The 27,078-nt window shown below is 41.2% G+C and overlaps 2 protein-coding genes across 4 annotated transcripts in view; one reads left to right on the forward strand and one right to left on the reverse strand.

Annotated features, from left to right (window-relative positions):
• Positions 1-18,057, forward strand: part of extl2 (exostosin-like glycosyltransferase 2) — a 49,638-nt gene extending 31,581 nt beyond the window's left edge. The window contains exon 5 of one of the 3 annotated variants that reach the window (XR_013887864.1): positions 17,974-18,057. The gene's annotated coding sequence lies outside the window, so the exon portion shown is untranslated. Of the gene's footprint in view, positions 1-6,189; positions 6,213-17,973 lie in introns of those variants that run through there. The other 2 variants (XR_013887867.1, XR_013887866.1) reach the window with 2 other exon arrangements.
• Positions 16,890-23,437, reverse strand: vcam1b (vascular cell adhesion molecule 1b). The gene is made up of 9 exons (XM_080195805.1): positions 23,331-23,437; positions 22,198-22,476; positions 21,627-21,923; positions 21,262-21,528; positions 20,902-21,165; positions 19,494-19,757; positions 18,588-18,851; positions 17,816-18,070; positions 16,890-17,727 (listed from the first exon to the last, which is right to left on the reverse strand). Exons 1-9 carry the CDS (start codon positions 23,386-23,388, stop codon positions 17,579-17,581), a joined length of 2,097 nt encoding a protein of 698 aa, XP_080051931.1. The 5' UTR covers positions 23,389-23,437; the 3' UTR covers positions 16,890-17,578.
• Between the last annotated feature and the right edge of the window lie 3,641 nt (positions 23,438-27,078).

Here is a 27,078-nt window from a genome sequence, read left to right on the forward strand (position 1 = left end):
ATTTTTTCAAAATCCCAAAAATATATAGTTAAGAACCAGCATTCCCTTCTGCGATTTGGGATGCCCTTTCATTGAACATCAGTAAGGTTCCTAACACTGGCATACAAGTACAGCAAGTAATTATGAATGCTAATAGAATTTTATCATTTATTGTGAGGAGAATTAATTACTGAAGTAGGGAATATATGCTTCAGTTGTACAAGGCATTGCTGAGACCACACCTGGAATATTGTGTACAGTATTGATTTCCTTATTGAACAAAAGATGTAGAAATATTAGAAGCAGCTCAGAGAAGTTTTACTGGTCTAATGCCAAGAAGGGATAGGTTGTCTTGAGGAAAGGTTGGGGAGGTTAGGTTTGTATCCACTGTTGAGAAGAGTAAGAGGTGACTTAATCAAAACTTAAAATCCTGAGGAGTATTGACAGAGTGGATGTGGAGATTATGTTTCCTTTTCTCAGAGAATCTAAAACCAAGGGGTCACGGTTTAAAAATAAGGGGTTGCTTCTTTAAAACAGTGATGAGGAGAAATATTCTCAGAGTAATAAGGAATTCTCTTCCTCAAAAAGCAGTGGAAGCAGAGTTTCTGAATAGTTTTAAGGCAAAGCTAGATAGATTTTTGATTAGCAAGGGGTAAATGGCTATCAAGGGTAGCTAGGTCAGCCATGATCTTATTAAATGGCAGAACAGGCTTGAGGAATTAAGTGACCTATTCCTGTTCCTAATTTGTATGTTCATTTGTTCATTTACTTATTAGATGAAAATAAGTTGGGATCAAGGATAACTACTTAGATACAAAGCCAATGAGTTACCCATTGCCAAGGGGAAGAAGATTGAGGAAGTCATTTTGAGATCAGGTTACAAACTTCCCTATAAAAACATCAATATCACAGACAATTTGTAATTTGGTCTAATGTGTTCTGCAGCCATCCGAATGTTAGGAAGCAACACATAGAAACAGTCAGTCTTGCACGTTAAGCAGAGCAAATACTGACTGTATGACCACACAGAATATGGGTGAGACTCATAATCAATTTGAAGACTGAGTTTGTGAGAGTTTAAAAGAAGCTGGAAACTTTGCCTAGCTTGGAACCAGAAGAAGTGGAACCCTCACAGTCAAGTTATCCACTGGATAACATAAAAAATGCAGGCCATCAGGAGCTGAGAATAATTTTAAACTGGTTCCTAGAGGATGACGTGTCTACTTCCTAACTCCTTTAAACCCCTTCTTTAAAGTGTTATTGCAGCAGAAGATTTTTGATCTTGCTGCAAGTTAAATGGGGAACCTCTTTTCTGTAGTAGTTGCCAATGAAAATAAAGTAATGTTAAGGCAATGGATTTTCTACAGTAATTTGTTACAGCAAAAGTTATGAAATGTGAAACTATGATGTGCCATTCTTTCAGCTGTTAACTAGAAGTTTGAATTTCTCTTTAAATGTTATCTCTAAAGAGATTGCAACAGGAGATTGAAACATTAGATTCCAGGAAAGCTGAAAGGATGTTTCTCCTTGGGAGGGAATATAGAACTAGAAGGCATAGTTTAAAAACAAGGGGTCTCCTCACTGATCCCACCACTATATCAAGCAGGTGTCATTAAAATGTGGCACCTTTAAATACTATGCTTCAGCTCCCGTCATGCGAATCTACATTGTGTCTGATGCTGTGCATTCAATGCCAAACCCAAAGGCAAATGTAAGACTTAAAATGCCACAGATAAACAGTGAAATTGCTTCTGTGTTTCCATGAGACATGTGATTCCCGCACCCTTAACTTGTCTCTCAGTTAACATCAGGGCTGCATTGCTACTCAAAGTAGATTGGATCCTGCCTCAATTGACAAAGAAGGCAACATGCGAATTGATTTAAAACTGAGTCAAGAAGTTAAGATTAATAAACATCTTAAAAACTAAAAGAGAGAATTGTCCCAATAGCTACCTCTATAACTATATTCATGTTTTGTCTGTACTGAAGTATATGAAAGTGTGTTTATTTTAGATGTCGTTGTTGGCACTGATTCCTAGACCATGATTGTATTGAGAAGAAAATAATTGAATGGTCAGGAACTTCTGTCAAACAAAAAGTCCCTTGTTACCATTATGAGCCAGATGATCTCATTATATTACCCCTCTAGCAAGGGTCACGCAAATCCCTAAACCAGCAAAGTATACAAGGTTAAACGACTACTTTCATTATTTAAACTTTTTTTGCGTCTTCACAACTTTCAAAGCTTCCTCACTGGGCAGTTAAAAATAAAACTTCCCCTAATTGCTCTAAGATTTCTTTTTAAAACGATGAATACTCTAGAGGCTCAAGTGGAAATAGATGTACTTGTGGAAGAGTAAAAGGGATGGGTGATGTGGGGAAAAAAGCAAATTACTTTGCTCAAATCTGAAACCAAAAGAGAAAATGCTGGAAATTCGAAACAGGTCTGGCAGTATCAGTAAGGAGAGAAAAGAGCTGACATTTTAAGTCCAGGTGACCCTTTGTCAAGGCGTGATATGGCAATATGGGTAAAGAATTTACAATTTAAAAAGGGTGAACTTGTTGGACCCAGTGGCATTAGCCAGTTCTAATATTTTCACTTGAGTTTCTCAGTTTATCTAATGGTCTACCTTGAGGGAAGAAAAAATCCGAGAGTTCTAACTAAATAACCCCTTATCTTTAAAGTGTGCCTTATACTCCTTCTATGTTCTGTTGTGATTTTAAATCTCAGATACTTTCGACCAGTTTGCTTACTCCAGTGTTTCACTTCAGTTCCCTTATTTGCAAGATAGACAAAGGACAAACACAAGTAAAGGTTCACCAAGTTTAATTACAATAACACAATGACTCACATAAAACAAGAGGATACCCCAGATTCAAATATACTACTCGCAAAGATGATTCGGTTAAAACTGCAGGCTCGATTCTCGAGTCCCTCTGGTCCATCGTCACGAAGGTGAGTCTCAATGGCAGCTTTTTCCTTCCTTCTCTGGTCTGTCTTCTGGATGGTCAAGGATCACCTCCTTCATCACATCTTTGCTCCTGGTGTCTGAAAATGTGTTCCTTTATCCCCTGCCTGCTTGCCTTTCCAGAAACTTCTCTGGCTTCCGGCCAATGAGGTCCCAGGAGGGGGTTCCAATACCCAGTGGGTTTCTTGATGTCTGCCTGACAGGGCACCAGAATCCGCCCCCAGGTTCCATCTCCATGCTGCTGCTTACATGTAACCTGCTATCAGATTAAGCCAACTGCAGGAACTTGTGGTGACAGAAAGTCTGGCCCAATCTGGGCTTCTAACAATAGGCATTTCAATAAGGTGCAATGATCTCCTGCTAAGTATCAGTAGGGTGCAACAACCTTTGATGGGAGATTGATGAATCAGGCCCAGACAGGTTTGTGTATTGTACAATTGGCGTGCCTGAGGTTTGACTGCATTTGATTTTTAATATGCCCAATTCTTTAATTTAAGATATCCAATTTTATCAGCCTTAAAACTAGGCCCTGTTTATATTACAATTCCTTCACAAGAAGAAATATCCTTTATAAGCCTTGCTGGAATCCTATGTTTCAATATGTGAACAACAGGTAAAGATGCTGTTAACACATATATCTGCACACCATAGAGAAATAGCCTAAAGTCAGGTAGACTGGATATAGCCAGGCACGTTGATAACCCACATTATGGGAACAACTGTGATTTTAGTCACAAACACAGGACATAAAATTCGCTGATGCTAACAGAGCAATAGTCAGGGACAATAAAGAGACTACCTGTGGTGTAAGAATAACACCAGATGTGTAGTGTGCAGTGAGGCGTACACCACATCCTGTAGGAATGTGTAAGGTCCAGATTGTAAAAACAAATGGTATGCAAGATGTGTTGTTTCTACAACTGAGCATACTCCCTAAAGGGGAAAAAGGTCACTGAGATAGTCAGGACAGCAGTGATTAAGTTGGCAAAAGGTTGATTACAGCTGGTCTGAACTGGACATGTGAACAGATTTAGATAAGACGGATGGGTACCCATAAGGACTAATCAAGTAAGGACATTAAATCAAACATGCACTCTTGTGATAGCAGGAGACATGGTTAGAAGGGGAGTAGAGGGGATGGAAAGGTGGTAGGAATGGAGGGGCTTAATGACATTACTGTTACTAGAGAGGTGGTGCTCGACAGACTGGAGGGGCTGATTGTGGACAAGTCCCCAGGACCGGATGGAATGCATCCGAGGGTTCTGAAAGAAATGGCGGAGGTGATAGTGGATGCCTTGGTGGTTATTTTCCAGACGTCGCTGGATTCCGGGGAAGTGCCGGAAGATTGGAAAACGGCTAATGTTACGCCGTTGTTTAAGAAGGGTGCCAGGCAAAAGGCGGGGAATTATAGGCCGGTTAGTTTAACGTCTGTGGTAGGTAAAATGTTAGAATCCATCATTAAGCAGGAAATTGCGAGGCATCTTGAAGGGAATTGCTTGATAGGGCGGACGCAACACGGTTTCATTAAAGGGAAGTCGTGTCTGACAAATTTACTGGAGTTCTATGAGGATGTGTCTAGGGCAGTGGATAGAGGAGAGCCGGTGGATGTGGTCTTTCTGGATTTTCAGAAGGCGTTTGACAAGGTACCTCACAAGAGGTTATTGCAGAAGGTCAGGGGACATGGAGTTGGGGGTAGGGTGTTAGCGTGGATAGAGGATTGGTTGTCAAATAGGAGGCAGAGAGTGGGGGTCAATGGGTGCTATTCGGATTGGCGGATGGTGACTAGTGGGGTGCCCCAGGGGTCGGTGCTGGGGCCTCAGCTATTTACCATTTATATAGATGATCTGGAGGAGGGAACCGAGTGCAGGGTGTCGAAATTTGCTGATGACACCAAGATTGGGGGAACGGCAAATTGTGCGGAGGGTGTGGAGAGTCTGCAGAAGGATCTAGATAGGCTGGGCGAATGGGCCAGGAAATGGCAAATGGAATTTAATGTTGGCAAGTGTGAGGTGGTCCACTTTGGTAGGAAGAATGGTAGGAAGGACTATTACTTACGTGGCGAAAAACTGCAGCAGGCGACGGTGCAGAGGGACCTCGGGGTCCTTGTGCATGAATCGCAAAAACCCAGCTTGCAGGTGCAGCAGGTGGTCAGGAAGGCGAATGGGATGCTGGCCTTCATAGCGAGGGGGATTGAATATAAAAGTAGGGAGGTCTTGCTGCAGCTGTATAGGGCATTGGTGAGGCCGCAGCTGGAGTACTGTGTGCAGTTTTGGGCGCCGCACTTGCGCAAGGATATTTTGGCCCTGGAGGGAGTGCAGAGGAGGTTTACTAGGCTGATACCGGAGTTGAGGGGATTGAGCTATGAGGAGAGGCTGAATAAACTAGGCTTGTACTCGTTAGAGTTTAGAAGAATGAGGGGAGATCTCATTGAGACGTATAAGATGATGAATGGGATGGATAGGATAGAGGTGGAGAGACTCTTCCTGCTCAAAAAAGACAGTAGGACTAGGGGGCACAGCCTCAAGATAAAGGGGGGGCGGTTTAGAACGGAGTTGAGGAGGAACTTCTTCACTCAAAGGGTGGTGAATCTCTGGAATTCTCTGCCCGTTGAAGTGGTGGAGGCTGCCTCGCTAAATATTTTTAAGAAGCGGGTTGATGGGTTTTTGATAAGAGAAGGGATTAAGGGTTATGGGGAGAGGGCGGGAAAGTGGAACTGAGCCACGACAGATCAGCCATGATCTTATTGAATGGCGGGGCAGGCTCGAAGGGCTAGATGGCCTACTCCTGCTCCTATTTCTTATGTTCTTATGTTCTTAAACTTGGGGCACCTTGAGCCAATAGGGGAATGACAACACATAAATGGGATAGGGACCACCAATTAGGGGAGAACAATGTATTGTGTAATTGATTTGTATGCTTGTAAGAATAGTATAAAACACTTGCTTAAACTCGATGTAAGGTGTGCCTATTTTTTGGACACCCGGTCTTGCAAGAATGTTAAATAAAATACCTTGCTCCTTTGGAACTTGACTCGACTAAATTGTTTGACTGTGAGCTGCGTTTCTCACAAATAAGAGCTCCTCTCATTCTTCTGAATTCCATAGAAATAGATAACTTTTAAAGAGAAATTTAACACTTCCAGTGAACAGCTGAAAGAATTGTACATCATAGTTTCACATTTCCTGACTTGCTGTAACAAATTACTGTAAAGCACTATTGACTAAACATTTTCTTTCCATAGGCAACAACTGCAGAAAAGAGGTTTCCCGTTTAACTTGTAGCAAGATTGAAAATCTTCCGCTATAGTAATACATTATACTATCCCTTAAGTCTACGCACCAGTGCACCATCCTAACAACATGGTATGCAAAGCCTTTTCAAAGTGACCAAGGTCGTCTATGGACCCAAGCAAAATGGCCAAAATCTTCTACATTCTTTTTAAGAATGACTCTGCCATCTGACAAAGCTGGAAAGAACATTTTGAACAACTCCTCAACTGCATATCTGCAGTGAAGAGATGACATTCTCCAGGCTATCCCCAGTGCCCTGTGATAGAATCCATCGGTGAACTACAATTAATGAGAGAGCTGCAACAAGCAACCAAATGGATGATAAGCAACAAAACCTGCAGTTCCAGCTGAGGTCTACAAAGCTGATGGGCTTTTGTTCACATCAAGACTCCATGCACTCATTTTACAAATTTTGGAAATGTGAGAATTGTAGCTACAAGAAGGGAGATAATGTTTCATGAGATGTGCATATTGTTGGCTAATTGAGCATTTGGTGCCCATTTCTTGTTGTCCATTTCTAATTGGCCTTGAGAAAGCAGGTACTAGGCCACCTTCTTGAATCACTGCAGTCCATGCAGTGCTGGTACACATGCAACTGTTAAACTTTGGGTATACTGCTGTTATACTACATCATATAGTGGGAAACTGTCAAGGTAGCAGGGAAATTTCTGACAGGCATTATCTGATTCATCAACTTTGAGTGGCTAAGGAAATCTTCCTAGGGACACAGTGTGATTTTTAGACCTTTCAGAGTAACCTCTTGGTTGCTAAACTGATCCAAGAAAAATATTGAGAGCAGCAGCAATTCATTGACCTGATCAAAACATTTGACTCAGTAAATCACTAGGCTCTGTGGGTTGTGCTCCAAAGATTTGGAAGTCCAAGAAACTTCATCACAGTACAGCAAATATTTCATTATTTAAAAGAATTATTTCATTGGATGTGGGCATCCCTAATTGCCCGTAAGGGGACAGTTAAGAGTCAACCACTACTGTGGGTCCGTAGTCACATGTGAGCTGGACCAGGTAAGGATGGTAGATTTCCTCCCCGAAGGGACAGGATTTTTACAATGGTTTCACGGTCACCATTAGATTTTAATTCCAGATGTTTTATTGAATTTAAATTCCACTATTTGCCGTGTGGGATTTGAACCCAGGTCCCCAGAGCATTACCCTTGTTTTCTGGATTACTAGTCCAGTGACAATACCACTATGCCACTGCATAGTGGCATAGTGGTATTGAGTGGGAAATTTGAAACAGTCCCATTCAAAATTTAGACTGGGATCAAACAAGGCTGTGTGATACTCCCACTGTTTACCATCTCCCTGATAGATGAGTGCAATTCATACAAGGAAAATTGGGCAGCATGGTCGTACAGTGGCTAGCACTGCTGCTTCATGGCATCAGGGACCCTGGTTCAATTCCAGCATCGGGTGACTGTGTGGAATTTGTACATTCTCCCCTTGTCTGTGTGGGTTTCCGCAGGATGCTCTGGTTTCCTCCCACAGTCCAAAGATGTGCAGGTTAGGCTGATTTGCCATGCTAAATTGCCCCTTAGTGTCAGAATGATCAGCAGGGTAAATACATGGGGTTACAGGGACAGGGCCTGGGTGGGATTGTTATTGGTGCAGGGTCAGTGGGCCGAATGCCCTCCTTCTGCATCATAGTGATTCTGTAATATGGACAGTAGCTATTTATCACAGCAAAGATCAACTGCCCTCTGGTGTCAGTGTTACATACTTTATACTGTGAAAAGTCTTTAACCATGGTCACCACCTCTGTACCAAAATTAAACAGATCACTGTTGATATATGTGATCTACAGTCTGCAGATAACTACAGTGTTGTTGCCCATTCTAAAGCAGATTTGCAAGTCGCTCTTGATCGCTTTAATTCTTCATTGAAGAAACCTGGCCTGTCCTTGAATGTTGCCAAAGCAAAACTCCAAATCTACCCAGACCTGTCAGCTAAACATTCCACCTCCCATATATGTTGAAGGGATGACTTTGGGATATATTGGGCACTTGCCATACCTTGGAAATCACTTCTCTCAAAAGGTGACTATTGAAGAGGAGATCCAACACTGGATCAGCTAGGCTGTTTCAGTCTTTTGCAAACAATGCAGTGTTTGACCACAAAGACCTTTACAAATCAACGAAAGTCCTGGTGTAGAGAGCAGTTGTTATCATCACAGTCCAGTACTGCAGTGAGACCTGGGCTGTGTGAAAATTGACTCGGGAATGTAAGAGTGCAAAAGACATTCCATCAGCAATGCCTCCACCCCATCCTCCTAATCAATGGAAGGACCACTGAACAAACACTGGTATCATTGAAGCCACCTCTTCCACAAGCATTCAGGATAAACAGTACACAAACTTTGATGGGCTGGCAATTGTGTCTGGACAGATAAAAACCACCACCTCTGCCAGGCCCTGTTCTCTCAGCTCTCAAATGACCAACATTCCAGAGGATAAATAAATTGCTTCAAAGGCTCTCTGAAGCTCTCCTTAAACATGGTGGCATTGACAATAACCAGGAAGAGCTTATCATTCAAAATGGTGACATGTTCATCAAGCTGCATCATGATTTGAGTCCCAACGTCTTAATGATGCAGAGCGAAGGGGATAAAAAGCACTCTGGATCCCACTACCCTGTGAGAAATCCTGCCCCATGTGCCCAAATATATGCAGACTAAGAAGTGAATAACTTGTTCGGATACATGAAAACTCATGGCAGAAACTCATGAACCTGAATAGATGTCATCGTCAAATTAGGGACAACTGATAATGACAACAACATTAAAGAGTGAAAGAAACTTAAAGCAAAACCTACTGAATAACTAGAGCTTTACTCTTTACTGATAGTGCAATAAGTTTATTCATTCTGTCTTAGACTAAACAATGTAGTTACAATGAGAGAAGTAGATTTTAACCTTGTTCCTATCTTCACTTCTCTGCAGTTGTGGACTTGACGGCAATGACAAGCCTAAAGTTTATGTATGAAATCAGTTATAATGAAAACAGGCACCATCAGTTGCTCAGATCTTCCTTCCAACACCCCCACACACCCCAACACTCCCCCACCTGTTGGATAATAACCTAAACAGCCAGTAATGTGGAGAGGAGAGGGCAGTGGCCAAATATGATGTGATATGCAAGGCTGGATTAGAAGAGTTGCATTTATGAAGGTGGGAGAGGAAATGTAATTATACTGATAATTAAAGTAAGCTTTGAATCATAGAATCGTAGCATCATAAGAGGAAGTTGCATAATCTGATGTTGGCTTTCTGCAACATCAACTTCCTCATCGTTTTTTTGTAATGGGGAGGCAATTCTCTAGTGGTATTATTGCCAGACTATTAATCCAGAAACTCAGGTCATATTCTGAGGACCTGGGTTCAAATCTTGCTATAGCAAATGGTGGAATTTGAATTGAGTAAAAAATATCTGGAATTAAGGATCTACTGATGACCATGAAGCCATTGTTGGTTGTCGGAAAAACCTATCTGGTTCACTAACGTCCTTTAGGGAAGAAAATCTGCCATCCTTACCTGGTCTGGCTTACAGGTGACTCCAGAACCACAGCAATGTGGTTGACCCAACTGCTCTTGGGTAACTAGGGATGGGCAATAAATGCTGACCAGCTGGCAATGTCCATGTCCCACGAATGAATAATAAAAGATGATGAGAATACTTCATTGTTGACCTAAGTTGTGATGACTCTGGTAGGTGTCACTGAAGACTCCTCAGAGTCTCTGCCCTCCTGATGTTCCACTCCCATTTGTTCTGCTTCCAAAGTAGGGAAGATCAACTCTCCAGGAATCTCCATGTTCAGCTCATTTCAAATGACAAAATTCTATGTCTGCCGCCTGATCTGAAGCATATAGTAAAGTCTCTGCTGATCTATCCAAATCCTAAGGAAGTCTCTTCAGGATCATATTGGTGCTCCCAGTAATCACTTTGATGTAGAAGCATGTGTCTTTCTTTAACATATTTCAGCTGCTGTTGTTGCAGCTCTAAGTGGGAGGGGTTTCCATATCAGAACGACAGTGTCTTGTCACCCACAAATTATCTCTTCACTCGATGATGTGTTGCAGAATTTAGAGACAGTAAATTTTCAAAGGGCAATGCATCACCCAACTTCCAGAAAATTGTGCACTGATGTGGAGGATCCTTTGCATCTTGTCTCATCTCCAGTCTCGATATTTGTATAGAGTTGAGAAAATTAACTATGACCTCACAATGCTATATTTGTTATCCTTTGTGTTTTGCAGTGTTAGTAATATTCTAGATTTGAACAAACTGATGTTACCTTGCTGTAAGGACAAACCAGATGAATTCTTTAAATTCCTCAGTGGTTTGTCTGTCACCTGATGAATACGTTCTCAGATGGCATCAAGGCTGAGATTGCCCAGAAAACCCATAGCTGATTGGAATACATGTGATCCCACCTTCATAACCTACAGACAGGGCTGTAAGAGCAGCTGCCTCTGTCCAATGCCACTTTACGAAGCTCTTCACATAAGTCTCCATAGGATCTGTACAACCGATGGAATCAATGCACTGGGGTGCACTAGGCTCAACCTTTTGAAAAATTGATCCACTTTCTTTCCTGCATTCTCTTCAGCTGCCCTTCCATAATAACAATAGCAATTAATCAGACATCTAGAGGGAATTCACATGTGGTCCTCAAAACCTCTCTGCCAGTGAAAGCAAAATAATCCAGTGGTCCCATCATTGTTCAGGCAGTCAGAGGCAAGCCCACTGCTGTTTAGATGAAAATAAAACATCAAGAACATTTGCCAAGTCCAATACTACTAAAAGTTTCCTTTTTTCATTCATAGAATGTAGATGTTGTTGGCTAGGCCAGCGTTTATTGCTCATCCCTACTTGGCTTTGAGAAGCGGGTGACGAGCTGCCTTCTTGAACTGCTGCAGCCCATGTGATGTAGGCAATTCAGTGCTGGTAAAGAGAGTTCCAGGATTTTGACACAGCTATGGTGAAGGAATGGCGAGATAGTTCCAAGACAGGATGGTGAGTGGCTTGGAGGGGAACTTCCTGCTGGTGATGTACACTGCCCTTTATTTTTAGATGGCAGTGGTCCTGAGTTTGGAAAGTGCTGCCTAAGGAGCCTTGGTGAGTTCCTGCTGTGCATCTTGTACCTGGTATATACTTGTTGTATAAACCTATGTGTTTTAAAAAGTGAGTAAAGGCGCTAAATTGACTTTAAATGTTTAAACACAGTTTTCTTTGTTTACCATTCAAGCTCACAACAGTTGCAATTCTTTAACTGAAATTCCAACTCTTACACTGAATTTTAACTCTTTAAGTGAAATGAATACTACTCGGCCTGAATGAAGTGATCAAGTCCGTTCCAGATTTAGATTTTTCATAGAATCATAGAATTCTACAGTGCAGAAGGAGGCCATTCGGCCCACCAAATCTGCACCGACCACAGTCCCACCCAGGCCCTATCCCCATAACCCCATACATTTGCTTTAGTCAATCTTCCTGATGATAAGGGTCAATTTAGCATGGCCAATCCACCTAACCCTAACATCTTTGGACTATGGGAGGAAACCCACACAGACGTGGAGAGAACGTGCAAACCCCACACAGACAGTGGCCCAAGCTGGGAATCGAACTTGGGTCCTTGGCACTGTGAGGCTGCAGTGTTAACCACTGTGTCACCATGCTGCCCCTTTGTCTTCACTGAAGATGTTCTTTCAGGGCACTCCTACTGGCTGTCTTAGCTATCACTGAAGACAAAGGGCTGAAACACATGTCTTTATCCTAAACTTCTCACATTCTTTCAGAAAGTTCCCTGGAACTCAGCCAATTGTATACCTGGAAACCTTATTTGGGCAGCACAGGAAGTATCAGGTCACAGTTCACAAATCAAGTCACAGCTTGCAGCAGCTTTGTGACCTACATCTGTTTTTGACTAGAACTTGACCAAAAATCCAAGCATGCTTGATTCTCATTGTCACAATTGCTCTTACAGCTAATATTATTATTGTTGTGGAAATCATTGATGTAGTCAGCTTTCTGACCCCACACTGCTGCCACTGTATGTCGGTGGTGGAGGGAGTAAATGTTTGTGGAAGGGGTGCCAATCAAGAGGGCTGCTTTATCCAGACAAGTGGAGAGTACTCCATTGCACTCCTAATTTGTGCCTTGATGGACAGGCTTTGGAGAGACAGGATGTGGGTACCATTGTAGGATTCCTAGCCCCTGACCTGCTCTGGAAGCAACAGCATATGGCTCATCCAGTTTCTGGTCAATGGTAATCCCAAGGGTGTTGATAGTGAGGGATTCAATAATGGTAATGCCACTGAATGTTAAGTGACGGTGGGCAGTGGTTTGATTTTCTCTTGTGGAAGTTGGCTGTTGCCTGGCACTTATTTGGTGCAAATGTTACTTGCTAATTGTCAGTTCAAGCCTGGATATTGTTCAGGTCTTTCTGCATTTGGACATGGACAACTTCAGTGTCTGAGGAGTTGTGAATGGTGCTGAAATCATTAGTGAACATCCCCACTCCTGACTTTATTATGATGGAAGGCAGTTGATGAAGTAGCTGAAGATGGTTAGGCCTAGGACATTACACTGAGAAACTCCTGCATTGATGTGCTGGAACTGAAATGATTGACCTCCAATAACCACAACCATCTTCCTTTCTGCTAGGTATGACTCCAGCCAGTGGAGTGGTTTGCCCCTAATTCCCATTGACTCTAGTTTTGCTAGACTGTTCACTGTTACTGCAGAGGAATCCATCATTTAAGTAACTCTAACTTATTCCTGGTGCATTACATGTGTAACATCAGAGTTTGGTACACCAGTACCATGGGCTTTTATTTAAATAATTCTACAGGAACAATGCAGACAGATCCCACGGGTGCCTAGTTAAGCATAGCAAACTAAAGTATACCGATTCAGGGCTGAAAACCCAGTGGAAATAATTCTTACTTGAATTTTCAGACATGAAAATACTGATGTGACAATTCACCAATGGCAAGTGTGATTAGACCAAAAACATCCTTTTTGTTTGGAGTGAAGTAAGGTACTTGCTTGATTAATTGGTTTGATTGATTTTATGGCCAAAATCTGTGTCCTGTAACTGCCATGACTTCAGGTTCTGTTCTCTTCCTTCATGGTTAACAACTTATTTCTTAGCATTGTCTACAGTTAAAGTTTATTTATTAGTTACAAGTAGGCTTACATTAACAGTGCAATGAAGTTACTGTGAAATTTCCCTATTTGCCGCACTCCGATGTCTGTTCGGGTCAATGCACCTAACCAGCACATCTTTCTGACTGTGGAAGGAATTCGGAGCACCTGGAGGAAACCACGCAGACAAGGGGAGAACATGCAAACACCACACAGACAATGACTCAAGCCGGGAATCGATTCTGGGTCCCTGGCGCTGTTAAGCAGCAGTTCTAACCACTGTGATCTATTGCTAAATGATTCCTCAATGTTCTAAATGGAATATTGTCCTTGGTAAAATTGTCTTTCAAATTTTTACTGTGTTTGTTGAATACCTGTGTGTTTTGGTTTTCTCATTTATAATATGTTGCAGCTGGATTTTAGATATTGCATGTGTCAGAGAAGTGGAGTGTGCTGCAGTGAGTTCCCTTTTTGTAAAAGGAGGTAGCAGTAAACCAGGAAACTGTAGGATTGTTTACCTTTCATTTGGTGTTGGTGAATAACTAAAATCAGTACTTCCCCAACTATTTTCCAATGTGACTCCATATTAACCTTCAAAAATTGTGGCCCCAGATGTCAACAAAGGCAAAAAGCAAAAATGAATATATTGACATTCAGTACATTATTAATAAAGTCAATGTATTGCAGATTAACATACAACATATAAAATGAAAGTGTTTTCAAATTACTTTGTTAAAAAATGTTGATATTTTATGTATTTATATGGGTTTCAGCAAAACTCTCCATATTCCCCTGGTAACAGGAGGCTCCATGAAGCCTCTCATATCTCCCAACACACAATAATCAGCCCTTTCTCCCTGCTGCCAAGCCCCCTTCTCTCCCCACTACTGCCCGACCAGCTGATGACAGCTAGAAGTATGATAGCTCTTGACAGTTTGAAGCCCTGAGCGCCATTGTGTATTTTCTTTTTATAGGAGCCAATTGGCTTGGTATTTCCAGCATGTTCTGTTTTTACTTTTGGTTTCTGGTAACTGCAGTCATGCTATTGATGATTTGTGGCTTCTCAGTTTGAATTCCATTAAATGTTAACATCATTCCTTCTCCTTGATCTAAAAAAAGCAAAATTCCCCCTTTTTCTAAGAGATAGAATTGAAACCCGCTAAAAATCCACTGAGCAAAACAGAAACGAAAACTTTGGGCTCCTTTGCACATTCCAGAGCAAGGCAAATGAAGGACATTTTTCTCTGAAAATTAGGCTTGTCCAATTTTTTTTGACTGAAGTTGATCTGACTTTCGTACCTGTTCCCCACACACAACTACAATCAGAACTCTAAGCAGGTACAGTGTTGGAATGTTCGACATTGTTGGTTTACTTAATTAATTCTAGGAACCCAAATAAAGTCAAACATTCCCAATTGCATAAGTGTTACTTAGAAATTACAGTATAGAAGCAGACTGTCACACCCAACAATTTTGTAACAGTGTTATCTGCCACATGAACAAAAAAAACAATAGTGCTGGCTGTTCCCATGTCCCTTTATTCCCTTTTCCTTTACACATCTATCTAACTCAATTTTAAATGTGGACATGGTTTCTGCTTCAATTGCCAGGTCTGGGTGTGCATTCCAAATCCTTCATGTAAAAATACTTCCGTTCTCTGACACGAATCTTACATTTGATCTAATATTTACGTTCGCCTGTTCCAACCTCTTTGATCGTCGGAAACAATCAGTTTCTATATATTCTATCTGACCCTTCATAATTTCAGATGTTTCCTAACATTTTATCCCACAAACTCCAATGTTCCAACAAAAATCAACACAACTTTTCAATTCCTCCTTCCTCATAGTTGGTAGCACCTTAATGAATTTGTGCTGCATCTTCTCTATTGCATTGCCTTCAGGTAACATGGATCCCAAAATTGTACACAATAGCCCAACTTCCATAAAACCTAACATTGTGTTAGCTTCAATTCCACTTATTTCATCTTTTGATCATGCAGATATTACTTTGCATAAAGTAAGTAGAGGTATTTCTTGCTTATACGCTTCCTTTAATGCCTTGTACTTTTCTTTCTGTTGCCCTGTGCTTTCATTACTCTCCATCTTTCTTTACCTCTTATTCCCAAACACTTCTTTGTGCTCTCTTTATTACTACAGAGATCTCCAGATTCTACCAAGGACACCCTTTTCCATCAGCAATTTCTTGCGTCTCCAGTTCCCATCAAGACACATTTATGGCCTCGTTCCCGCCCAAGGTCAATGGATATTTCTGTTGTCTGCCACTCGCTCATTCTGATTCTGTGGCAGGCGAGCTGGTAAAATTCCAGTGTGGTGTTTTAAGACTTTTGCTTTCCCCTATTTCTTTGGATATCAGAACAACCGTTAAATATAATTCATTCTTTCACTCCTGGACTCTGAGCATCTGATTAGTTAGTAAATATGTATGATTAGAAAGAACTAGGCACTTAGCTGCACAAGTCTTACAGAAATCAGATTTCTCTAAGAATTGTGCAGCTAAGTACCTAGTGCTCTCTTCAGTGCAGTCAAGGATCTGTTGCTTGTAGATTTGCAGGTGCTCTGAATTCTCTGAATAAAACATGAACAGCATTTTCTGTATTTGGAGAGGCAGAACTACTCTGAAAGGAAATCCATCTGATTAAATGAACTCTGTCATTAATGTCTGGACGGCAAAATTCCTCTTTTGTGTCTGTCTCAATTTTCACAGTAAAATGTATCCTGACACATTGGAATAATGGTATGTAGCAAAATGTGTTTAACTGGAATTCTTTTGACACATTAAATACAGTAAAGTCACTATCCTGAGTTCAGCCTGAATTCAGCAAGCAGTACTAGACCACCTGGGGGGTGGTTCTCTTTACACTACAATTGATGTGAAGGATGAAAGACTTCACTCCAAAGATTGTAGTGTAAAGGCAAATTGGTTGAATCATTAAATTTTGAACTCCCACGTGTTTTACTTCCTTGTGTCATCTGTGGCCTACAGCCATACTTGTCAAAATTTATATGGATTATTTATGCTACTTTTTAAACCCATGAATAGCCTGCCTCCTGTAGTTTGATATTTTGAAAAATAAAATTAGTATCAATGAACCTCACTGATTTTAAAAAAAGTCTTTATTCTATAGTAATACCCAATACTCCAAGGCCGTTGACCTGGATGTCATTTCTGTCTAATAGATAATGTCTGTCACAATTTGTTTGGGATTTCAGTTTGAAATATTTGAGGAACCAGGATAGTTTATTTCAGCTGAAACTCAAAAGTGAGAGTTGCTTTGAGTACTAAATTTAACAATTGCACATAATGTATAGCCAGACTTATGTCACATCTGAGACTCATCCCCTGTAAAGATAAGTAATTTTGTTGAGCTTATATTTCACTTCTCATCCAGCAGTATTCACAAAATATAACTAGTAAGAGCACTTTAAAAAAACATTTTCAATTTATTAAAAACACAATTGTCAGTCAGTCAGTATAATCTGTCAAACGTTCACACTCAGTAATTCTAAATATTCAATCACCTTGAGAATCAATTAAAATATCAATTCATTTGATGAGTCCTTCATAGATGTACAAATGATAAAACCTCATTTATCTCCCACTTTGGAAACTAATTATTTTCGTATTTTGCCGACAAGGAAATTCACATGAAGTTTAGCAGTTGTGTAAAAACACATCTTGCTAATAAGTTTGGATAGTTTGAATTCTCCATTTAATTTTTTTTTCAGTGAACAAAAGTAAACACTTTTCATTAAGGTGCTTAGTTCAAATTAAAATTCCACATACAAATACTTTATGATTATAAAGTATTGCAAATTGAGTTTGATTTATGTTGTATATAAGCAATCATGGGCAAGATTTCCAATCCCAGCTTCAGATACCGATTCTAGCGTCCAAGATGTCTCAGCCCAGCTCCGCTCACAGTACCCAAGATTCTGAGGACCATTTACAGTAAAGTGCCTTAAGTTCAAGTGTCCCTCACCTTCCATTCTGGATGCTAGCTGTTGGTAATGTTATTGAATCATATTCATATCACAGGGACAGTCTTGTACTTCATTTGTCTCCCCATCCACAATCCTCCTGACAGGAGATGTTGAGTATTGAAGCTTAAAGACGAGTAATGGAAATGTTCATTCCTCCAGTCCTTTCTTTGTTCACACAATCTGTTCTCCTGGCACATGATATGATCCCTTGCTTCTGCGGTAGATATAATATAGAGCACTCAGAAGTGTTCCTGCAGATGTCAGTGTCCCAGTACAGGCTGGGATTAGGATTCCTGCAGAATTCTCATCAGTGGGCTTTTCTAGAGAAAAGGAATCAGGTTTAGAAATAAATTTCAGTAAAATCCCAACCACTAATACTCTTTAGTGCTAAAAGTACATTTTACTTACCCATAACCATTAATTCCACAAGTCCAGATTGATTTCCCAATTCATTGATTACTTCAACCTTATAAAATCCAGCATCACTTTGAGTTATTTCAATGATTGTAAAAGAATCATTAGTAGAACACAGAACGGCTTCACTGTTTTTCACCAATTTCTTCCAGATGAACTTGGCTCCGGAACTATTGTGAACAGTGCAGCCTATGGTGACATTCTCACCTTCATTGACCAACTTGGAAGGATGTGCCCAAAGATTCAGAACTATGAGGTAAAAAGAAAGACGTTTATATTAAAACTAGTGTGAAAATTTTGATTTGGTTTATTGTCACATGTATTAGCATTCAGTGAAAAGTACTGTTTCTTGCAAGCTATACAAAGTATACCATTCATAGGGAAGGAAACGAGAGTGTTCAGAATGTAGTGTTACAGTCATAGCTAGGGTGTAGAGAAAGGTCAACTTAATGACCTTTCTATGATCTATGATCTGATGCAAGGTAGGTCCATTCAAAAGTCTGATGATAACAGGGAAGAAGCTGTTCTTGAGTCAGTTGATACATGATTCAGACTTTTGTGTCTTTTCCCGACGGATGAAGGCGGAAGAGAGAATGTGTGGGTGTATGGGGTTCTTAATTATGCTGGTTGCTTTGCCGAGGCAGCAGGAAGTGTAGACAGAGTCAATGGATGGGAAGATGGTTAGCGTGATGGTTTGCAGGAATAGTTTTTATTTTTCCAAGGAAGTAGGATATGTTGTGATACATTCATTAATTTCTTTACAAACCTTGAATGTGGAGTTCTGTGCTTTGGATTTGCCTTCCCAGATAATTAATGGCCTCACATTCATACAGCCCCGCATCACTGAACTGAGCTGCATCAATTGTTAATGTTCCAGTTTCCGAGATTGACTCCAACAGTCCATTTTCTGACTTCTTTCTCAGTACGATTTGTGCAGATGGGTTTGAGTGGCTAGTGCAACTAATACTGACAGGATCTCCTTCCTTCACAATAGGAGGAGCAACAATGAGACGGGTGTCTCTGGGGGCACCTGTAAATAAAGATATTTCCCATTATCAATCCCACACTCCAGTTAGACTTGGCAACACCAAACAGTTTATGGCTGATGGGTTTGGCTCAGAAGTTACATATTGTGGCTTTGAGCTGCTGGCTGCATGACGTCCATTAAAACAAGAGAAGATCCTGAGGCCAGCAGTATAGAACTGCATTCCTACCTCATTCCTGCCAGAGTCTGCATGGATTTGGAATATTCCATACTTGTCTAAAAAATGCAAACAATAACACAGACTGGCTGACTTTGACACAAAAGATCTAACGTAAGTGAAACTTGAACCAAGGAAGCATTTCTGTGATTGGTGATCAGCAGAAATAGGGAGATCTTACTTTGTACCTAGCCAGATTGTAACTAATATGGTCGGATGTGATGCTGATAGTGGATAATGATGATAGGGATGTGTTCTAACTGGCAGTGTTAACACCCTCCATTCTATTGAGCTCATCCAATTATCAAAGTATAATCGTTAGCAAGGGTTCAGTCCTTCCTATAGAGGCTGCCCTCCCTGGAAAAATGCAGTCTTCCTTCACAGACTAGTGTTATTAGGGGCGGTTAGTATCTCTGAGCTGTTAAACTATATAAAAAGCAATTAAAGTATTTCAAAGATAGGGTACAAACCTAGAACAGTCAGTTTTGCCGTTGTGTTTTCTGCTCCCAGGTCATTAATGGCCTCACATTCATACAACCCTGCATCACCAAATTTAGCTGCATCAATTGTAAATGTTCCAGTTTCCGAGACCTGCTCCATCTGTCCACTTTCTGACTTCTTCCTCAGTATAATCTGAGCAGACGGTTTCGAATGGCTGGTGCAGGTAACATTGACAGGGCTTTCTTCCTTCACAATGGAGGGAGTGATAGAGAGATGGGTGTCTCTGGGGCCACCTGTAGAAAAGGATATTTTCCATTATTATTCAAATCTGGAGAGATTTGGTTACAATTTTAACAATTCGACACTCGTTACATTCTGAAATAATCAGCAATGTCATTGCCAAGGATGGTGGGCATGATTTCAGGGGATGGACTGGGAAGCCAGAAGGTTAGAAAGCTGGCAAGGAAGATGGCATGTAACATGCCCCATTTTGGCTCCATGCCCACTGGCCAAGAGCCTAATTGAGCCATTTAATTGGCCAATTATAGCTTCTCCCTACCTCCGCTGGTATTTTACCAGTGGTTGGAGGACCCTTCATCACATTGGGAGGCCATCAGGGGGTTTTCTGATGGGCAATAAGGACAGAAGAGTTTCCTATTTTGGAACTCCTTGACCCAGGAAGGGACACTCAGCAGAAACAACATCCCACTAAATGGCCACCACTTGTCACTTAATTGGTTGCCGCTGACAAGATGCTGCCTCGAGTTCTGCAGAGCATGAAAATGGTTCACCCCTTTCCTCTACTGTAGGCTCCAACACCCTCAAAATCCAGCCCTGTGTTGGTGGCCATGTGCCCGCTGTTAAATTGAGAGAAGGTCCTGAGGCCAGTGGATGGAACTGAGTTCCTCCCTCATTCATATCAGAGCTTGTAAGAATTTGTCTAAAGGATGCAAACAATATCACAGACTTGCCTGACTTTTACACAGACCATGAGGAAATGTGAAAGTAGGGAGCACTCCAGTGACTGATGATCAGTAGATTATTTTCAGGACATTATTGTACCTAGCCCAGGTTGTAACTAATGTGGATGTGATGCTGGGGGGAGGGGGTGGGGCAAGAAAAATTTTGGTAAGCACAATACAAGCGAGTTATAAATTTTTACTGAATAGCTGAGGTCAAATCTCTGAGTCGATACTTATTCAGATAGGAATGTGTTCTAACTGGCAGTGTTAGCAGCCTTCATTCTGTGAGCTCATCCAATTGTCAACAGATAATAGTTAGCATGGGTTCAGTCCTTCCTATAGAGGCTGCTCTCCCTGGAGAAACCCAGTTTTCCTTCACAGACTAGTGTTATTAGGGGCAGTTAGTACCTCTAAGGTTTTTCTCACTTAAACTGTATAATAAGCAATTAAAGTATTTCAAAGATAGGGTACAAACCTAGAACAGTCAGTTCTGCCATTGTGTTTTCTGCTCCCAGATCATTAATGGCCTCACATTCATACAGCCCTGCATCACCAAATTTAGCTGCATCAATTGTAAATGTTCCAGTTTCTGAGACCTGCTCCATCTGTCCACTTTCTGACTTCTTCCTCAGTATAATCCGAGCAGACGGTTTCGAATGGCTGGTGCAGGTAACATTGACAGGGCTTTCTTCCTTCACAATGGAGGGAGTGATAGAGAGATGGGTGTCTCTGGGGCCACCTGTAAACGAGAGAGGCGGAGTGAAATGAGTAAGCAACAAGAAGCTGTTTCAAATCAGCATCGCCACGGAATCGAGCCGGAGAGAGGTTCACTTACCCTGAATGTGAATCTCCAGCTTTCTGCTCTCTCTCCCCAGCTCATTGCTGACTTCACAGCGGTAGGTTCCTGAATCTCCAATCCGGGCTGCTGGCAGACGAAGAGTTGGTTTCTCCTCTGGCATCACCGACCAGCCATCGGCCGATTCTCTGCTCCACACAATCCTGGCAGGAGGGTTGCTGTTGGTAACACACTTCAGCAGGATGTCCTGTCCTTCCCTCACAGTGTGAGATGGCGTTACAGAAATGTTGGTCATTCTGGGAGCATCTACCGCGGGTGGGGGGAGAGATTTTGGTAAGCACAATGCGAGCGAGTTGTAAATTTTTACTGAACAGCTGAGGTCAAATCATTGAGTCGATACTTACACAGAACCTGTAACGTTAACTTGCTCTCTAAAGTCTGGATTAGTTTATTGTTATCCCTGTGGAAAACCCGGGCACGGCAGCTGACCTCTTCTCCCGAGTCTGCAAGCTCAGGCACCAGTTCACTGCTGATGGTTACGGGCGCTTGGCGAAACGTGTGTTTATTTAGAAGCGTCCCTCCTTTCAGCAGCTCCACCTCCACCGCAACCGAATCAACATCAGGAACTGTGCAGATCAAGGAGTTACTCTTGCCCAGTTCCAGCGCACCGACTGTCTCCAGGACTAGCTCATCTGGGAAAGCTGCAGCCGCAGAATCAAACAGGGAAAGCGAGTTTAGTGATGCTACTACCTCTCCTGACCATTAACCCATTCATTCCAGATCCACTACAAACGCAGGTTCTCCAGTCATTCACGAATAGATTCAGAAAACAGTTCTGAAACCGCTGACGAGTGAACACCAAGACCGACCAGTCACTTTTGAGAGAATTAGAAATACTTGCATTTTCTACTATTTTAAAACAAATCATCCAGAAAGTATATTTTTAAAAAAAGTCAGTGATGAGTTAATACTCACAATAAACGTTCACCATGCAGGATCTTCTCAGTAATTCGGCCGGGCTATCGCATTTTGCATCACAGCGGTACATTTGCTCATTTTGCAAGGAGGAGATGGTGAGGTTGGACACCGAGCCCTGGGTGCTGATATTCCCCGCAAGAGGCTGATCGTTTAGAGTTGCCCAATTGAAGCGAGGAATATGAGAGCAGCCCGTGCTTTGGCAACTCAGCACCAGTGGCTTTCCCATCCGGGCCCATATTTCTGACTTTGGCAGCAGTTTCAAGTCAAATGTAGATCCTGTGTAGGGGAATTTGACAATTTAATTTTAAAAACGTGTCGAAATATAATTCAATTATAACTCAATGTTTAAACATTTATCGCATTCGCAACGTTTAAAACAAACATATATTTTAGAGTTTACAAATGTTTAAAAATTTACAGAAAATTCACTAAAATATGTAATAAAACATGTAGGGATTTATAAAACAAACCTACAATTTAGACTTTAGAAAAGGTTACAAAGGTATAAAAAGTTTTTGATCTTGGTTTGATGTTGAAAATGTAGTGATGAGGGGGTTGAACTATGAAGGGAGACTAAATAGACTGGGTCTGTACTCGTCGGAGTTTAGAAGGATGAGGGGGGATCTTATAGAGACGTATAAGATAATGAAGGGGACGGATAGGGTGGAGATAGAGAGATTCTTCCCACTTAGAAAGATAAGTGGGGGGGGGGAGCAGTTAGATCAGAGTTGAGGAGGAACTTCTTCACTCAAAGAGTGGTGAATCTCTGGAATTCTCTGCCCGTTGAAGTGGTGGAGGCTACCTCGCTAAATATATTTAAGTCACGGGTAGATAGGTTTTTGATATTCAGGGGAATTAAGGGTTATGGGGAGAAAGGGGCAAAGCGGACCTGATCCACTTCAGGTCAGCTGTGATCTTATTGAATGGCGGGGCAGGCTCGAAGGGCTAAATGGCCTACTCCTGCTCCTATTTCTTATGTTCTTAGTGTTTTAATTTCGCAAATGCGTCTTTAAATGAACAGAAAGCCAGAATGAATCTTTTAAATTCGTTTTTGATTATGAACTAATTATAATGACATGTAGGTGATAAAAAAAAGTGCAGTTAAAAAAAATGAAGATGTCAAATATTACCGTCTGTGTGCCGGAATACGAGAGCCAGTACAAGGTACAGATATCTTCCACTCGCCATAATGCAGTGCCCACAGAACAAGCAGCTGATGTGAAGTTCACCCCTGAGCAGAGGAAGCTTATTCGTTAGCGGATCTCTGGGCTGTGCTCTCCTTTTTATAAGAGCTGTTTGCCTGATTTGGGAATCCCCCCCCCGCCCCGCCTCCCACAATGAAAAGAAATTCCCAACCACGTGTCTCAGTACCTTCACTTTTCTTTCCTAGAAGAAAAGTTTTGGGAACTTCCCGTTCAAATGAGCGGAGCCAAGAACACCAAACAAAAGAAAAACAGACACGAAAAAAACACATGGAAAAAGTCCGTGCAATCCAGGGACCTGATGTGACCTAAACTCTAAAATGTCAGTTATCTGGTGTGGAGTAGCCTCGGAATGTAATTTAAGCGTACAGTTTGCTGAGGAAGCAGGATTCAAGTGTAATTAAATTCCACAATTAAGCGAGTTATTAAAGTGCAGAAAGATCGCGGTGTACGTTTATCTCGAATCTGCGCTAATGCACCGTCTGCGTCACTACAACCCAGAAAACATCAGATAGAAAATGAAGCCTATTCCTCCACCTCAGATAAATCAGCTTAATCAATGTGTTTTACAGTTTGTTTAGAGAATATGTTCTTGGTTAAGAGTGCTAAAATTGACTCAGGGCACTGGGCTGGAGAAAATAATGAGTGTTGTCAGACTTTTTACTGGAGAAAATAATGCAGACTTCCTATTCAATCGGAATTTCTCATATACTCTACGATTTTTGGTTTGGGTGTGATCCTGCTGTGGGTGAATAGCTGACTTCTTGCCGTCCACAATTGTTTCATACAAATAATGGCTATTTGGCATTCCTTATCCCAGCAAGAAGCTAAAAGGCATCAACCAAAGAGGAGGGGAAAGCCATTGGCAGCAAAGTTGAGGAGAGGAAAGTGATGAAGGTGATTGATGTATTCCTGCTGCGTATCTTCTGGCTAACAATGGATTGTGCTGAATGTTTGACTTAAATGAAGCGCACGCAAGTACTTAAACTTAGAACAAAATGCCCGGCTTCCGTCAATACAATGTTTTTGGAGATGATTAGGTAATGCTTATTTAATTACTTAGTAAGAAATAAATACTCAGTAAAAATTTATTCCACTTTAATATAGAAAAAAGATCACATGAACAGTAGGTTCAATCTGATTACCGAAGTATTTGGTAGGATGTTAGACTCATATTTCCAGGCAATAGATTGGGATCCAGGGTGAGGTATTTAAATGGATACAAAATTGGCTTCTTCACAGAAGCCAGACGGTGGTTATAGAGAGTTGTTTTTCAAACTGGAGGCCTGTGACCAGTGGTGTGCCTTAGGGATCAGTGCTGGGCCCACTGTTATTTGTCATTTATATTAATGATTTGTATGAGAATATAGGGGACATGGTTAGTAAGTTTGCAGATGATACCAAGATTGGTGGCGTGGTGGATAGTGAGGAAGGTTATCTCCAATTGCAGTGGGATCTTGATCAATTGGGCCAGTGGACTGACGAATGGCAGATGGAGTTTAATTTAGACAAATGCGAGGTAATGCATTTTGGTAGATTGAACCAGGGCAAGACTTAGTTAATGGTAGGGCATTGGGGAGAGTTACAGAACAAAGAAATCTTGGTGTACATGTTGATGGCTCCTTGAAAGTGGAGTCACAGGTGGACAGAGTGGTGAAAAAGGCATTCGGCATGCTTGGTTTCATCAGTCAGAACATTGAATACAGGAGTTTGGACGTCTTGTTGAAGTTGTACAAGATATTGGTAAGGCCACACTTGGAATACTGTGTGCAATTCTGATCACCCTATTATAGAAAGGGTATTATTAAGCTAGAAAGAATGCAGAAAAGATTTACTAGGATGCTACCAGGACTTAATTGATTGAATTATAAGGAGAGGCTGAATAGACTGGGACTTTTTTCTCTGGAGCGTGGGAGGCTGAGGGGTGACCTTACAGAGGTCTATAAAATAATGGGGGGCATAGACAAAGTAGATAATCAATATCTTTTCCCAAAGGTACAGGAGTCTAAAACTAGAGGGCATAGTTTTAAGGTGAGGGGGAGAGATACAAAAGTGTCCAGAGGGGCAATTTTTTCACACAGAGGGTGGTGAGTGTCTGGAACAAGTGCCAGACGTAGTAGTAGAGGCGGGTATAATTTTATCTTTTAAAAAGCATTTAGATAGTGACATGCTTACGATGGGTACAGAGGGATATGGGCCAGATGCAGGCAATTGGGATTAGCTTAGGGTTTAAAAAAAAAGGGTGGCATGGATAAGTTGGACTGAAGGGCCTGTTTCTATGCTGTAAACCTCTATAACTCTATAAATTACAACATTCTAAGCCCAGCACACAAGCTTGCTATAATTTCTGAATTAAATACATCAATAGTTTCCAACTTATAATAATAACAAAAACAAATAAGTAATGTCACATGCTAAAATTGTGAGCTGGTAGGTCGAAAATGATGGTTACAATAATACAAGCCTACAAAAAGGAGGATGAGCAAGGCTATTGGGCCCATCAAACTCACCCTATCCATTCACCCAATTACCTTAAGCAATACCACACTTTACACCATACTATATGCTATGTTGCTAATATTGGCTGTGATTCCATTGGTAGCAGACTTCATTTTCAGTTAGAAGTTTCAGGGTTCATGTCCTACTCCCAGGATTTGAATCCAATAATTTAAGGCTTTTGTCTTTGGGGTTCTACAGCACCAAAGGAGACCCATTATGCCTGTGTCAGCTTTTTGTAAGAGCTATACAATTTCAGTTAGCTGAGGTCCCATCAGCCCTCTGGTGTGGATGTAAAAAATCCCATGGCACTATTTGAAGACAAGCAGCACACTTATTCTCTGTGACCTGAGCAATATTTGTGCCTCAATGAATATCACAAAGCAGATTATCTGGTCACTGTGGGAGCCTGATGGGTGCAAACTGGCTGCCATGCTTCTTACACAAAATCGGAGCACCAGAGTTCAAATCCCACCATGGCAGATGGTGAAATTTGAATTCAATTAAAACAATCTGGAATTAAAAGTCTAATGATGACCATGAAAGCATTGCTGATTGTCATAAAAACCCATCTGGTTCACTAATGTCATTTAGGGAAAGAATTCTACTGTCCTTACCTGGTCCTAGTGTACCTTTAAGAGATTTTTTTTTAAATGGTGATCTCTGTGGCTCTCACAGTCAGTGTTTCTCAGCTCACAGTCTTAGCTGATGTCATTATGTTGCTGGGTTGACTATGATGAGTCCTTTTATTGCTATGTAAATAGTTTAAATGGGGTTGTTTCTGGGATTAGTTTTACGATCCTGCATTATTAGGAGGACAGTCATATGTTTTTGGACAAATTTTTTCCCAGCGAGTTTAAGGTTTCATTTTTAGATCTGAGCTGCAGTTGGGCTTTAACAGGGATAGCAAGCTGAACCAAAGTCGCTCTCTTCCTGTTTTATTTTGAAATTCTGCTGGTGATCTTAAAGCAAGGTTTTGCCTTCCTGAAGGAAAGAATTTGTTATTAGTAGTTTGCCTAAAGTCCCTGATGTTCTGGGTAGCTGTTCTGACTTTAACCTGTTCTGAGTGAATCAAGACTGCGAGTTTTCAATTCTCCAACCAAAGGACTCAATTTCCAGTATCATGTGAGCATTAGTCTGTGCTGTGTTAAACCTGTTAAAAGAGTCTTTTGTCCATGAG

The sequence above is a fragment of the Carcharhinus amblyrhynchos genome, chromosome 9 (assembly GCF_965287045.1).
Source record: "Carcharhinus amblyrhynchos chromosome 9, sCarAmb.v2.hapA, whole genome shotgun sequence".
Lineage (NCBI taxonomy): Eukaryota > Metazoa > Chordata > Chondrichthyes > Carcharhiniformes > Carcharhinidae > Carcharhinus > Carcharhinus amblyrhynchos.

Coding starts and splice junctions, on each gene's coding strand:
- vcam1b (XM_080195805.1), bottom strand. CDS start 23,388: ATGGCGAGTGGAAGATATCTGTACCTTGTACTGGCTCTCGTATTCCGG. Junction 22,477..23,330: donor CGTATTCCGGCACACAGACG/GTAATATTTGAC, acceptor TCCCCTACACAG/GATCTACATTTGACTTGAAA. Junction 17,728..17,815: donor TGTGGAATTAATGGTTATGG/GTAAGTAAAATG, acceptor CCTTTTCTCTAG/AAAAGCCCACTGATGAGAAT.